Genomic DNA, 14218 nt, shown 5'->3' on the forward strand with positions numbered 1-14218 from the left:
TGGGCTTTCATGGATAGAAATTTACTTTCCCACATGTTAGGAGATGAGAGGTTGGACTTCAAGGCACCAGGTTTGAGACACGCCTCCAGTGCCACGACCTCAGTAATAGACAAAGAAAACCATGCTTTTAAGTGAGATGACATCCATGGGCACAGGACTTAGGATTCCACCGTGGATTTTGAGAGGACACGCTACAGACTCTAACAAGCAGTACCTGTGCTAATTCCTAAAGCTTTGAAGAGCTCGGCAGCCCCACAGGGGGAAGGCACAAAGGGTGGGAACAGCTGGAGTCCTTTGCTCATCTCCCCACCTGGTCCCCGGCTCGCTCTCGCTCTCGTGTGGAGGCTTGACAAGATTAAGTGCCTTGTCTGGATCATGGGTAGTTAGTGGCAAACAGGCGATTATGGTTTTTGCATTGAATTATAGCAACAGTGGGAGTCTGATAAATAGAATGGAAGACTAAGCACGTCTCCCTGAGGGACCAGCTTATGGTGGGAGAATAATTGAATGAATGACGAGTGGAGTCTCAGCAGAAATTTGCTCCCTATGCAATTGGTTTCCAAACCAGGGATCTGCTTTGAAACAGTAAGACGGTCAGCTGAGAAATCTGTTCATCTATCTTTTTTTTCCTTTTTTGCATATGATGTGATATGTTGATTTCAGGACACTTTCCTCCTTTCTTGGCTTTATTCAGAAAGAGTACACTTTAAAAAGATTATCTTTCAAAGATTAGAAACTGTATTTGTCAGTGTGCTTAACTGCTTTTCATTCCAGCTTTGCTTACATGGGCGTTCTTCAAAAGGCGGGTGGAAAATCACCACCCAGTTTTTGACGCCCCCTCGCCCTCGTATATAGACATATCGACAGTTGATTAATTTTCTTCCCAGACATGAAGGTCTAGAAAGGAAGATTAGGTGAGCACTTTGAATAGCCTGCTCTGTGTTTAGTGAGACTTAACCTATCCTGGCTGTCAAGAAGTTTATTCTTTTTTTTATTCTTAAATCACTTTATGGGGGGCTCATACAACTCCTTATCACAATCCATACATACATACTTCCATTGTGTCAAGCACATTTGTACATTTGTTGCCATCATCATTCTCAAAACATTTTCTCTCCACCTAAGCCCCTGGCATCAGCTCCTCATTTTTCCCCCTCCCTCCCCGCTTCCCCCTCCTTCATGATCCCTTAATAATTTATAAATTATTGTTTTGTCATATCATACACTATCCGGCATCTCCCTTCACCCACTTTTTTGTTGTCTGTACCCCAGGGAGGAGGTTATATATAGATCCTTTTAATCAGTTCCCCTTTTCTACCCCACTGTCCATCCACCCTCCCGATGTGGCCACTCTCACCACTGGTCCTGAAGGGATCATCTGTCCTAGATTCCCTGTGTTTCCAGTTCCTATCTGTACCAGTGTACATCCTCTGGTCTAGCCCGATTTGTAAGGTAGAATTGGGATCATGATAGTGGGGGCAAGGAAGCATTTAGGAACTAGAGGAAAGTTCTATGTTTCATCATTGCTATACTGCACCCTGACTGGCTTGTCTTCTCCCCACAACCCTTCTGTCCAGTTGCCTACAGATGGGTCTTGGGTCCCCAACCTGCACCCCCCCACATTTTCAGTGATAGGAATTTTTGTTCCTTGATGCTTGATACCTGATCCCTTCAACAGCTCGTGGTCAGACAGGCTGGTCTGTTTCTTCCATGTGGGCTTTGTTGCTTCTGAGCTAGATGGCCACTTGTTTACTTTCAAGCCTTTAAGATCCCAGACGCTATATCTCTTGATAGCCAGGCACCATCAGCTTTCTTCACCACATTTACTTATGCACCCATTTGTCTTCAGCGATCCTGTCAGAAAGGTGAACATCATTGGAATGCCAGTTTGATAGAACAAAGTATTCTTGCATTGAGGGAGTACTTGGGTGGAGACTCAATGTCCTTCTGCTACCTTAATACTAAACCTATAAATATATGCACATAGATCTATTTCCCCATTCTCGTATATAAATATATTTACAAATGTACATGCCTTTATTTAGACCTCTGTAAATGCCCTTTGCCTCCTAGTTCTCTCCTCTATTTCCTTTTACTCTCCTTTTATCCCGCTATTGTGCTCAGCCTTCATTTGGGTTTCAGTAATTCTTCCTGGTTACATTTCCCTTGATCATGCCCTACCAGGTCTCCTACACCTTCCTCACCACTGATTTGGATCACTTGTTGTTCCCTTGTCCCTGGGTTTGTTAACACCACTTCCTTTCCCCGTACCTCCCCCTCTCCCATGCCTTCCCCCCACCTCCGAACCATCGGAACGTTGTTTTCTTCTCCAGATTGTTCATCCAGCCTATTTTATTTAGACAGAGCTGCGGAGATAATAGCATGCACAAAAACAAGACAAAGCAAAGCAACAAATGAAAACAAAACAATAACAAAAAGCCAATGACAAAAAAGAACAACAAGAAAGAAAAGGCATATAGTTAGTTCAAAGACTATTTGTTAGCCTTTAGGAGTATTTTCTGGTTGAATCTGATGGGGTTCCAAGTCCTGGCCCCAAAGTCTATTTTTGATATTCCCTGAGGACTTCGTTGCTCTGTTCCCCTCGCTTTTCTGTTGCACGCCCTTAGTGTTTTCCCTCGGTGTGGGATCAGATCGGGTGCTGTGTCACATTTCACAGTGTCTCCAGTGTTGTCCCCTGTAGGGTTATGGGTCCCGGTTTAATTTTTAAAACTTAAACTCCTGTCAGTACCTACTCGCCCTTGCTCCTAATTAGGAATATGAGAACTACTGATATCTGGGTTTCACCCTCCTCTTTTCTGAATGCACATCATTTTAGCCACAACTGCCCTGTGTTTTTTCACAAACAGCAGTGGCTTCAATGCTCTACCTCCTCCTTCCCAACCTTTCTCTTTAGGTTTTAAACTGTCAGGGATCATGTGCGTGAAAACTAGAATATTTTCGGTAGTTGTTTTGGAGCACAGACTACCTGGGATGTCTTAAACCAAGATGAATGCAGCCCAGGCCCAGGACGCATACATGGCTTTCGAGATGACCCTCCTCTGGTCCTGAGTCAGCGCCTTCAGTGAGGTGTGAACAAGGTCCCGTCTAGTGCAGGAGAGAGGGGCCTGGCTGAAGCTGAAAAGAAAGCACGGCCTACTGATGGAAGGAGGCAGCTGGGCTGCACGGTGGCCCCAGTTTTCTCCAGTTTGCTGTTTTTCAGCTCTTCCTTTTATGTAATGAGAGCAGAGTTGAGCAATCTGTTTGAGACGCAATCAGAGTAATTTTGTGTCCTCGGTAAAGAGTGCTTATTCTTTTCACATTGCCTCCTCTGATTGGTCTAACTAAGGAGGTTCCAGGAAGCCCATTTATAGTAGGCAAAACCCATCAAATTAGCAGCCAGAATGCCCCCACCCTGTTACTCCTCCCATAAAGGGTATTTAGCAGAAAAGATCTTTTTAGTCCAAGTCTTTAAAGCTAAGAAAAGGTTGCTTTGATTATGAATGTGGTTCTGAAAGTAACCACCAAGAAACTCCAGTCCATCTGTCTGTTTGCGTTGTGATAATGGCTCACCGAGGGCTGTCAAGCCACTTACAGCTCCCAGCCCCCAGAGGACAGAGACCTGCCCAGAGTCTTTCCACAGCTGTACTCTTCACGGAAGCAGACTGCCTCCTATTTCTCCCACAGGGAGGTCGTACCTGCCACTGTCTGACGAGCAGCGTGTGCTGAACTGCGCCGCCTGGGCTCTTGCTGTAGTGAATCACTAAAGTCTGGGCCGTGAGGTGTGTTCTAAAGAAGAGAGTGTGAGTGCTTTCGGAGGAAAAGGTTGCTCAGGCCGTCAGCCCCCCTGCATGCCCCTGCTTTTGTGAATGTGCACGTCGGTCCTGCTCTTGGTAGCACGATAGCAGAGGAGTGAGTGGCTTTTGAGCAAGAACGCAGCCTTCAGCCGAGGGACATTGGACACTGCTAAGTCAGGTGCAGGGAGGTCAGCTAGCCCTTAAGAAGGTGCCCGGGAGGGATGGTCCAAGCCGGGGTTCCCCACACTAGGACTGGGGTGTGTAAATACTCACTTTCTATCAATGCCCAGTGGGACCACAGTGTGCACAATGCAGGGCTAGCCCCCTCCCAAGTTGTGGGAGCCATCAGGGACCGGGACTGGGTGTTTGGTCCTGGGCCGCCATCATCACAGCCTAGGTGGCTTCTGGGCCATACCTTGTAGTTAGAGGTTGCTGTAACATACAGGAAGTGGTAAATGCCTGTATTTATTGTGTAATTACTTTAGTAGGCATTTGGGAATGCTGGAAGATATGAAAGGAGGCGGTGCTTTAAACATAAGGATCTACTTTCTAGTGATCATTTTCCCCTTAAAATTGTCATAACTTAGATCCTTAACTCAAAGACGACATATTAATGACTGTTAGTAACTATTGAAGAAGATGTCCTTAACTTTGTAAAATTACTTAATGAAAATTGCCCGTATGCTGTCATGGTTTTCCTATAAGTCATTTGAAATACAGAGGTTGAAAGTACCAGTGTATATATCATTTCGTAATTAATTAGTAAGCTGCATTAGTACGCTTCCTCTAGGACAGTGGTTCTCCACCTTCCTAATGCCTTGACCCTTTAGTACAGTTCCTCAGGTTGTGGTGACCCCCCGACCATAAAATTATTTTCCTTGCTACTTCATAACTATAATTTTGCTACTGTTATGATTCGTAATATAAATATCTGACATGCAGGATGTATTTTCATTGTTACACATGGAACATATTGAAAGCATAGTGATTAATCACAAAAACAATGTGTAATTATATATTGTGAAATGTTTACTTCTAATGACAAGTGAAAGTGTGTCTTGAAGCACTGTGTAGCATGGGTCACAGTCTTCACCCCAGGTACTCTTGTAGATGGGCGTGTCTGCATATGGGTGGACCTGCCTGGAGATGGACAGAGCAGTATTGTCTCAGTTCCTAAGACCACCAGGAATAGTGTTTTCCAGTGGTCTTAAGCAACCTCTGTAAAAGGGTCCTTTGACACACACACCTCTCCCCAAAGGGGGTTGCGACCTACAGGTTGAGAACCATTGACCAAAGGGCATCTTTGAATACATGCAAAAGGTTTCAACAAATCCCTTGTGCACTGAGTTATCACGTAAAATAACCTTTCATTTAGTGGAGCAAGTGTGGATTCAAACCCACCACACCAAGTCATTGCTGACTGGTAGCGACCCATAGACCAGGTGCTACTGAGACTAAATCTTTTACCTGAAAAGGCAGCCTCGTGTTTCTTTCATAAAGCAGCTGCTGGGTTCAAGCCATCAACCTTAAGATTAGCAGCCCAAGACTTAACTCATTGCACAACCCCAGCTTACATCTTTTGAGAAATGATGCTTGCTTTTCACCTATAAGCACGTTTCACCTTTATTTCCCCCCTCTTTGATACTTTCTGCCGACAGTACTGAATATTCCCAGCATGATGAGTGGAAAGGAATATGCTTCATCAGTAGTTTCTTCACAGTCTGATCCCATGGCATATGCTTGTTGCATAATTTATTTTAAAAGAGGGTGGGCTGCTGGGGAAAATATGAAGACCTGATTTCACTGACTGACTGCTTTTTGTGAAGCATTGGGAGGATCTAATAACCTTTTTTTTTTTTTTTTTACTTTTTAAATTCTAGGAAGGCAGAGGTATAGTTTTTATACCCAATCAGGATTTAAAAAGAAATGTGGTGCATATTCCTAAGCCAGTCCTTAGAATAACATTATTCTAAGCTACTAACTTACAGGATGTTTGGGCAGTTTGTATGAGCTCTGGGGCATTTCATGATGGAATTTTTCTTTATTGACAGGTGCATTCCTTGTAAAGGCTCGAGGTTTCCTCCCACCCTGCCACGACCCGCTGTGGCCGTTTTACCCTTTAAACTTCCCTACTGTCAGACTGCAACAGAGAAAGGACAAATGGAGGTATGTGGGCATCCGGCTTTGACACACTAAATTTGATAAGACCGCTGGGATCAGTGGGCGCTGGTGGTGTTAGCTGCTGCAGTTTCTGACTTAAAATGACCCTATGTACAATACCACAAAACACTGCTTGGCTTTGTGTCATTCTCACGATTGTTCATGTGTGTGAATCCATGGTTACGGCCACTGTGTCCACCCATCTCACTGAGGAGCTTCCTCTCTTCCACCTCTTAGTTTATCAAGCATGAGGTCCTTCTCCAGGGACTGGTCCCTCCTGTTAACAGATGGGAAGCCCATGAGGCAAAGTCTGAACTGTCCTCATTTCTAAGGAGCATTCTGGCTGTACGCTTTCTAAGAGAGATTTATTCCTTTTTCTGGCAGTCTCGGTATAGCCCATGGTCCAGCCTGTGCATCGCGACCCCTTAGGGGGTCAAATAACCCACCCTTTCACAGGGGTCGCTCACCTAAGACCATCGGAAAACATTTCTGGTGGTCTTAGGACCCGAGACACCACTCCTCTGTCTGTCTTCAGGAGGGTCCTCCCACATGTAGATACACCCACATATGCGTGCCTGGGGTGAAGACTTACCCCTATTATACCATGCTTCAAGGCAAAATTTCATTTATTTGTGTGGATTCAAACCAAATCAAACATTAGAAATAAACATTTCACAATATATATGTTTTTGTGATTAATTACTGTGTTATAATTATGTTCCATTTGTAACAATGAAAATACATCCTGCATATCAAATATTTATATTACAATTCATAACAGTAGCAAAATTATGAAGTAGTAACAAAAATAATTTTATGGTGGGGGTCACCACAACCTGAGGAAGTGACCTAAAGGGTCACAGCATTAGGAAGGTTGAGAAGCACTGGGACATCCGATGTTCTTCACCCACACCGTGATTCAGATGCATTGATCCTCCTGCCTTCCCTGTTCGTTGTCTACTCTTGCATGAAGAGGGCTCATTGGACATACCATGGCTTGCCTCAGGCCGCGGTCCCCTGGTGGCATCTGTGCTGTAGAACACCAGAGGGCTTTTACAGCAGATTTGCCCATTGCAATCTGTGCTCTGATTTCCTGACTGATGCTTCCATGGGCATTGGCGGTGGATCTAAGTAAAATGAGGTCCTTCACAACTCTTGGCTGTTTTCCATGGACCATGACGCTGCTTAGGTCTGCCTTGTAGGAGTATGGACACCATCCAGTCACTGACAGCATTGGACTTTAGAGTGGAGCGGGTTTGAAATGTTCTTTTTGATGATAGATGGGATGTTGTTCCTCTTGAATTCGTTCTTTCTGGTGTAGTAGGCTATGGGATTCACTTTCTCAAACTGGCCACTGCCTGCCCATCGCAGCTTACTGATCCTCTGGTTCATTTTGACAGCCGGACATTTCCCTACATTCCTCTTGCGCTCCCCTCACTAATGGGCATTTTCAGCTGTGTCCTCTCGTACTTCAGTTGTGCCGCATCAGCGGATGAAGGTCCTGAAAGCTTTACTGGATTGACAACACGAAGATTGCCTCTACTTGGAAGAGGCATCCCTTCTGCATCTGTGTTTTCAGTGCCAGCCTGGGACCTATCTTCCGGCACTGTGTCAGTGTTTGGCCAGCATTGGGAAGGTTTTTGCTTTCCACTGGCTTTTTTTTTTCTCACAGTAGATCAGCAGGTCCTTCTTCCTAGTCTGTTCTCACTCTGAAAGCTTTGATGAAGCCCGTTTGTCTCAGCCACCACGGTGTGACACACGGACAGGTGGGTGGTGGCAGGGATGAAAGAAGCTTGCTGATTGATGTAATTGCTTTCCAAGAACCTTGTTGCTCAGACAGATAAGCCCTGCAGGCTCATGGCAGCGCCTGAGGGACTGTCTCCACGCATGGCCCACCCTCGGCACCCTGCTTACTTCACCCTAAGTCGAGCCTTAGTTTGCCTCCTCAGACCCTGGTTAAGCTTTCAAGTTGTTGTCAGTCTGATCCCCTACAGAGAAGGAGCTCTGGTGGCCTTGTGTGTTGGGCTGCTAGTCGTAAAGTCAGCAGTTTGAAACCTGGGAGTAAGACAGGGCTTTCTTCTCGTGTGAAGAGTTACGGTCCTGGGCAGTTGTACCCTGTGCTGCAGGGTCACTATGAATCAGCATTGACTCGGTGGCAGGGAGTTTTGAATTTCTGAGAGACACAAGTGAACCCCATTTCAGTTTCTGAGAATCCTACAAACTCTCTGAGCCTTCCCTCCGATGGCTAGAAACTGAACGCTGCACGTCCCCCCACACCCCCACCCCACCCCCGCGGCAAGAAGCTAAGTCAAGGCCTGTGGCCCATGGGGGTGTGAATTGTAAAAGAGGCTCTAGAAAAGCAGCTTTCAGGAAATAGATGGGAGCACATGTGCTAAGATAACTATTTAACATCTCAGTGGTGCTAAGGCAAGTGTTGCCTCGCTGTCTTTTTCTTTGTTTTCATAGGAAGAATTTTGGCGTTCGGTTATGTTTCACAACTACCTTGATTATTTAGCTAAAAATGACTATGAATATGAAGAGAGCATTAAGGACCAAGCAACTAGAGAACAACAGGAGCTTTTATTGAAAATGCTTGCGGTGAGTAAAATCACTGTACTGACAAAAATTAATGGTAAGCAGTTTCCTGTGGGTTCAATGTCTGAACGGTCAGTAAATTAGCACTCTTTCCCCAGGCTGACTCTCTGAAGTCATAGCCAGTGGTGGGTGGGTTTGTTTGTGTTTCTTTTTTTTATGAGATATTATTTTTATTTAATTTCTTAAGCTTTTTTTTATTTTATTAGGGACTCATACAACTCTTATCACAATCCATACATACATCAATTGTATAAAGCACATCTGTACTGTTTGTTTTTCTTTCAATTTAAAAAAAAAGGTTTGCTTTTAACAAAGTGCTTACACAGTTAAGCACTTTCACTTAAATGTGTTTGTTTTGTTGTTGTTGAGAGTAAATACGGCAAAGCACACTCCAATGTGACCACTCCTGCCTGTGCACACTCCTTTTCCTGAGTCCGCTCAGCCTCACTGACATCACTCACTGTCCCATCTTCTCAAGTTGCCGAGATCAACTTGATCCCATAGAGAATGTGATGCTCAAGGCAACCTCCCCCCTGCCTTTTTAAAGTAGTAAAGCTAATCTGTGACTCTGTTTAAGAAGACTCCAGGGGCTAATTTTGGTTTAAGGCTTAAAGATTATCTCCAGGCAATAAATAATTTTCAAGAGTACGTTCACCTCCCCTCCATAGTTTTAGAAAGTTCAGCGTTCACAAAAATGTGTAGTTCTGTTCTCATTCCATACCCTCCCTTTTGATAAGGATTTTTTTAATGGAATCTTGTATCAAAATGTTCAGCAATAGTAGCAGCTACTCTCCATTTCTTCTGGTCTCATGGCAAAAGGCCAGTTGTTCATAAATTTGGGCAGGATTGCGAAGCACAGCGTTTAACTCTGGAGGCACCTTTTTGGCAACACGCGACTGTTGTGTGTCAGCCCACTGCTGCAGTGCAGCACAGGCGGGGCTGCTAGGAGCACCTGGGATTCATTGTGTTCTGCTCTGATTTGCTTTGGGGTAATTAGGCGTTCAGAAACCTTTCACTATTGCCAGTTTTCACCAGCCCCGCGTTCAGTTACCTTACCGCAAAGGTAAGGTCAGCCACAGTTTCAGTAGCTCTGCACAGTAGTCCTTAAAAGGATGACCCTTCCACTAGCCGACAGCCCCCCTTCCCCTTCCCTTCTCAGCCACCAGCAGCTAAGCATCACCTGGAAATGCCTTAAAATGAAAGTTCTCAGACTCGAGCCCGGGTGGCCTAACAGGCGTCTGGGAGGCCGAGGAGATGCTGATGCTCACTGCTCTAACCCCTGCTGTCAGGAAGCATGGCAAACCAAGTTTGAGGGCAGGTTGCATTTAGACGTCTGAGACTGGGCCAGTCTTAAGCACTTGGGTGAGATTTTTAGCTGTGCCTTTCTTAGGTCATTCTCCCTGTGAATTGGGCAGTGATGGGCAGTACAGGTTGGTCTATCGCTTGTGACCAGGTTTAATACCTTTTATGTTTTAGTACATTTATCTTTGGAATAAGGCATCTTCAAGCTCATATATTTGTATCATCGCTCCAGGTTTGTCTATGGGGAAGAGTATAGTATGTTATCTTTGTTGTTCATCTTGCACCGGAGGGTAAGCCCCTTGTGGGCATTGATCATTGATCATATCTTGTTAACGGCTGTATGCCAGGCACTGACAAAGTTCCTGCTACATAGCAAACAACCTGAAAACCCTCTGACACTGGTTGGCTTCACACTCCCAACCAGTAGCTTAGTGCATTGTGAGCGCCGAAGGGACCTCGACCCTTAGCCCAGGTGCCAGTGAGGGCATTCCAAGTCCACATGACCAGGGGGACTGTGCTCCTGTGTATTCCCCTAGCTGCGTCTCTGCTTAGGCCCCAAACACACCAGCCTCGCATGTTGGCACCTCCAGATGGAGAAGCCTGTTTATGGACAAGGGCGCCTAGAAAACTTGAAGAACTACAAGTGAATATGTCAGGCACCCATGCTGAAGGACCAGATGTGTTATTTAAATAACAACGGTGATCTTTTTTACCCTGAGAATTATGAGACCCTTAATAATGTTTGAAGAATGTAATTTCCTCACTTTGGATTTCATTCGATTGCTAAAATTTAGACCGAAAGGAAAATAGTGCTTTATGTTGGGAAATGGGAGAGAAAGATGGGGCTTTTTACTCCCTTAAAAATTACAGTCTACCCCTCAACACCAGCGGTGGGAGTGGCGACCCCAGGAGGGAAGGGGGTGTAGAAAGGGAGAACCGATCTTGGAGATTTATGTGTAGATGTCTCCTCTCGGGGAGATGGGCGATGGGAAGGTGGGTGAGGGGAGACGCCGGGCAGTGTAAGATAAGATAAAATAATTATTTATAAACTATTAAGGGAGAAGTGGGGAGCGGGGAGGGAGGGGGAAGGGGGAAAAAGGAAACAGCTGATTCCAGGAACCCAAGTGGAAGGTGAATTTTGAGAATGTCAAGGGCAACGAATGTATAAGGGTGCTTGCTCAATTGATGTATGTACGGATTGTGATAAGAGTTGTATGAGCCCCAATAAAATGATTTTTTTTTTTAAAAAAGAGCACAATGTTGCTTTACAAAAAAGATTACAGTCTAAAAAGAAAAGAGTTACGGTTGGGAACCCCCAGGAGCAGTCTACCTTGCCTTAGAGGGTTGCTGTGAATCAGCATCGCCCCCGTGGCAGTGCGTTTAGAGTTTCTTGGTTTATATTGAAAACCGCCCCCCCATTCATACTCACTTAGTAGCAGTTATATGCCAGTTCTGGGCAAAGTAATAACTGCTTTGTTTACAAGTATTTGTTTTTCAAATTGCCTACACTATGCCTCTTGTGGGGTGGAGCAGGGATAGGAAGAAATTGGAGAAGACCGCCTTTGAATTTAAGAAAGTCACATGCTTTCCTTCCAATTAATATCTTGAAACCATATCCCATATTTTAGTCCATCGAACCCACTGTTGGAATCCCTCGGAGGCAAACGATTTAATGCCCTCCGCTGGCAGTCAGAGGTTGGAGGTTTGAGCCTGTCCCCCGACCCCGGTACATTGGCAGAAAGGCCTGGCAGTCTGCTTCTGAAAGAGTAACCACTGAAAGCCCTCTGGAGCCCAGCTCTACTCTAGCACACGACGGTGCCATGAAGTAGAATTGACTTAAAGGCAGCTGAACGTTTGTGCCTTCTGACCCACCATCAATCATATGACACGTCCCAATTTCAGAGATGTTGCGTATGTGTTAGAGCAATATGTGGTGTATTGAATATGTTTTTCCTCGCTTTTACCCATAGCGTCCATCTTTTTATTTATTTGTTTGTTTGTTTATTGCTTAGTAAATTCCACCGCACCCCCACCCCACCCCTGTTTGTTTTTTCCAATTAGCTTTCATGTAAACTGGAGAGGGAATTTCGATGTATGGAGCTTGCTGATCTGATGACTCCAAACGCTCTGAATTTAGCCATTAAGTATGCTTCTGGCTCTCGGAAATTAATATTAGCCCAAAGACTTAGTGAACTGGCTATGGAGAAGGCAGCAGAATTGGCAGTGGCCCACGAGGAAGAGGAAGAAAGAGAAGAAGAGGATTTCAGGGGAAAGCTAAATAACAGGTGAGGAACAAAAGTATTTACTTGGTTGCATTTTCTTAAACAGCTCTGAATATTCAATTGAGTAATTCTGTTGGGTTTTAGTTACTCTCATAGTGCCTCAGAGTGGAGCCAGTCCAGGCTTGGGAGCCAAGTTGAAGAGGAGGCAGAGGCAGAGGACAGCGGAGAAGCTGATGAAGTTGAAGAAAAGCCCAAACTACGTAAGCAGAGTCAGATCCGGTTCCGAGGCAGGAAATGATGAAAGATGTCTGACTTTCCCCCATTGTACCTGGTGGGGGAAAATCAAACACCCACATTTAAAAAATATTTCTAGTTGTGTAGTATAAAAGATGGTCTTGTCCTCCTTGTTGACGCTGTTTTATCTTCATTGTTCTGTAGGCCAGAACTCGCTTTCCAAAAGTACAAACTCCTCTGATGTGCCAACTGTCAAGTCAGGTGAGAAATAACTGTAAGATTATTACCAGCTTCACAAGCAGTCTTTAAAATGATACATATGCTCAGCTACGCTGATTTATTAAATCCCAGCTGTGTGAAACTGGTCACTTAACAGATGTTTGAAGTGCTTCTTGTGTGCCCTCTCTAGCTACGTGAGGTCCACAAGGCAAGCAGACATTCCTGGCTTTTTCCCTGCCACTTCAACCGGGCAGGGCGGGGGTATGGGGCAGATGGGAGCCGGGATGGGGAAAGCATGTGTGAAGGCACCGGGCAAAGAGAAGTGGTGCTGGTGCTTTGGACATGGTGGCAGGAGCCAGATCTTAGGGACAGAGGGAGGCCATGGCCTTCAGCATAAGGTCACCGGGGACCTGTTGTCATTTTCGAGCAGGGACATGGCAGGCTGTGCTGAGGAGGAGACAGTCAAGGCAGTCCAGGGGAGGTTGAATAGTGACTTGGGCTTCAGTGGTAGAATGGGAAGAATTAAAGAAGCTTTTCTCAGGGACACATAGAGAGAGTGGGTGTTCGGGCATGGGGGAAAATGCCTCGATTGTTGGCTTGGGTCCTTGTGTGAATGATGATGCACTGGGAGAAGGGGAGGTAAGGAATCGTAGGTCCAGTGGAATCTCGCATGGGCAGTTGAGTGTTCGGATCAAGAAGTCAGAAAGGGAGTCTGCTACAGATAGAAAGTAGAAAATTGTTGGCGTGAATAGAATATAGCATTAGAACCCTGGGCGTGAAAGAGGGAGAACTGGCAGAGGATGCAGCGTGAGAAGAGAAATGGCTCAGCCCTAGGGAAGCCCTGGCATTGAAACAGGAAGTAGTAAGGGAACCACCCATAGAGCAGGAGACCAAGGGTCCAGAGAAGAAGGAGGTGGGCCAGGAGAATGGCATCTCAGAAGAAGGACCAGCCAGCTATGTGGCCTGCTTTCGAAAGGTCAGATAAAATGGTGATTGAACCAGATTGGCTGCGGAGGTCACTGGGGCTCGAGCAAAAGCAGGCTCTATAGGGTAGTAGAGATAGAAGCCATCTTTGCCGAATGCAGGAACAAAAGGACAGTGAGGGAATGGGAGCAAACACGTCAATAGCTCTTCAGGAACTGGCTTTATAGGAGAGGTGAGAGAAGAAGGTGGCTGGAGGGGTTATCTGTCTGTTGGTTTGGGGGATTTTTTGAGCCTTGAACATCCAATCAAGAGGGTAAAGTCATGGGTGGGAAGAACCACTGAAAGCTGAAGCTCCTTGAAAAAGCAGGGGAGGTAGGATCCAGAGTGTAATCACAGGATTAACCTTGGCTAAAACCGGGACCGTTCTTTCAGGGTAACAGGAGAAGAAAGTGCCGTGCTCACGGTGCGTGTGTGGTGAGTTTCTTATTGGCAAAATTAGATGGTACCTGTCTGATCATCTTTGTTTTGTCTTAGAGAACAGAAGGAGGTCATCTCTAATTGTTAATAGTTTTAAAGTTAGAAAGTACATTTATTTTCATACAAAGTATATTTAAGTTCCCTTGTACTGTTAATAGAATCAGAGTCATCTAATTTTTTTTCATCCATATTAAGAAGAATCTCTTTCTGCTTGTGAAAGGTGCTGTTACCTCTGGCCACCAAGGACGGGCAAACCCCTTCAAGGTAAACTCTTTCCAGTGACATTGTCTG

The 14218-nt window shown here is 45.3% G+C and overlaps 1 protein-coding gene across 1 annotated transcript in view; it reads left to right on the forward strand.

Moving 5' to 3' along the window:
• Positions 1-14218, forward strand: part of WDHD1 (WD repeat and HMG-box DNA binding protein 1) — a 66497-nt gene that overhangs the window by 40270 nt on the left and 12009 nt on the right. Inside the window, exons 16-21 of the mRNA XM_075531338.1 lie at positions 5846-5960; positions 8421-8552; positions 11913-12136; positions 12218-12333; positions 12512-12568; positions 14148-14191. Coding sequence (XP_075387453.1) covers positions 5846-5960; positions 8421-8552; positions 11913-12136; positions 12218-12333; positions 12512-12568; positions 14148-14191 — 688 coding nt within the window. The remainder of the gene's footprint in view (positions 1-5845; positions 5961-8420; positions 8553-11912; positions 12137-12217; positions 12334-12511; positions 12569-14147; positions 14192-14218) is intronic.

This window comes from Tenrec ecaudatus, chromosome 14 (assembly GCF_050624435.1).
Source record: "Tenrec ecaudatus isolate mTenEca1 chromosome 14, mTenEca1.hap1, whole genome shotgun sequence".
NCBI lineage: Eukaryota > Metazoa > Chordata > Mammalia > Afrosoricida > Tenrecidae > Tenrec > Tenrec ecaudatus.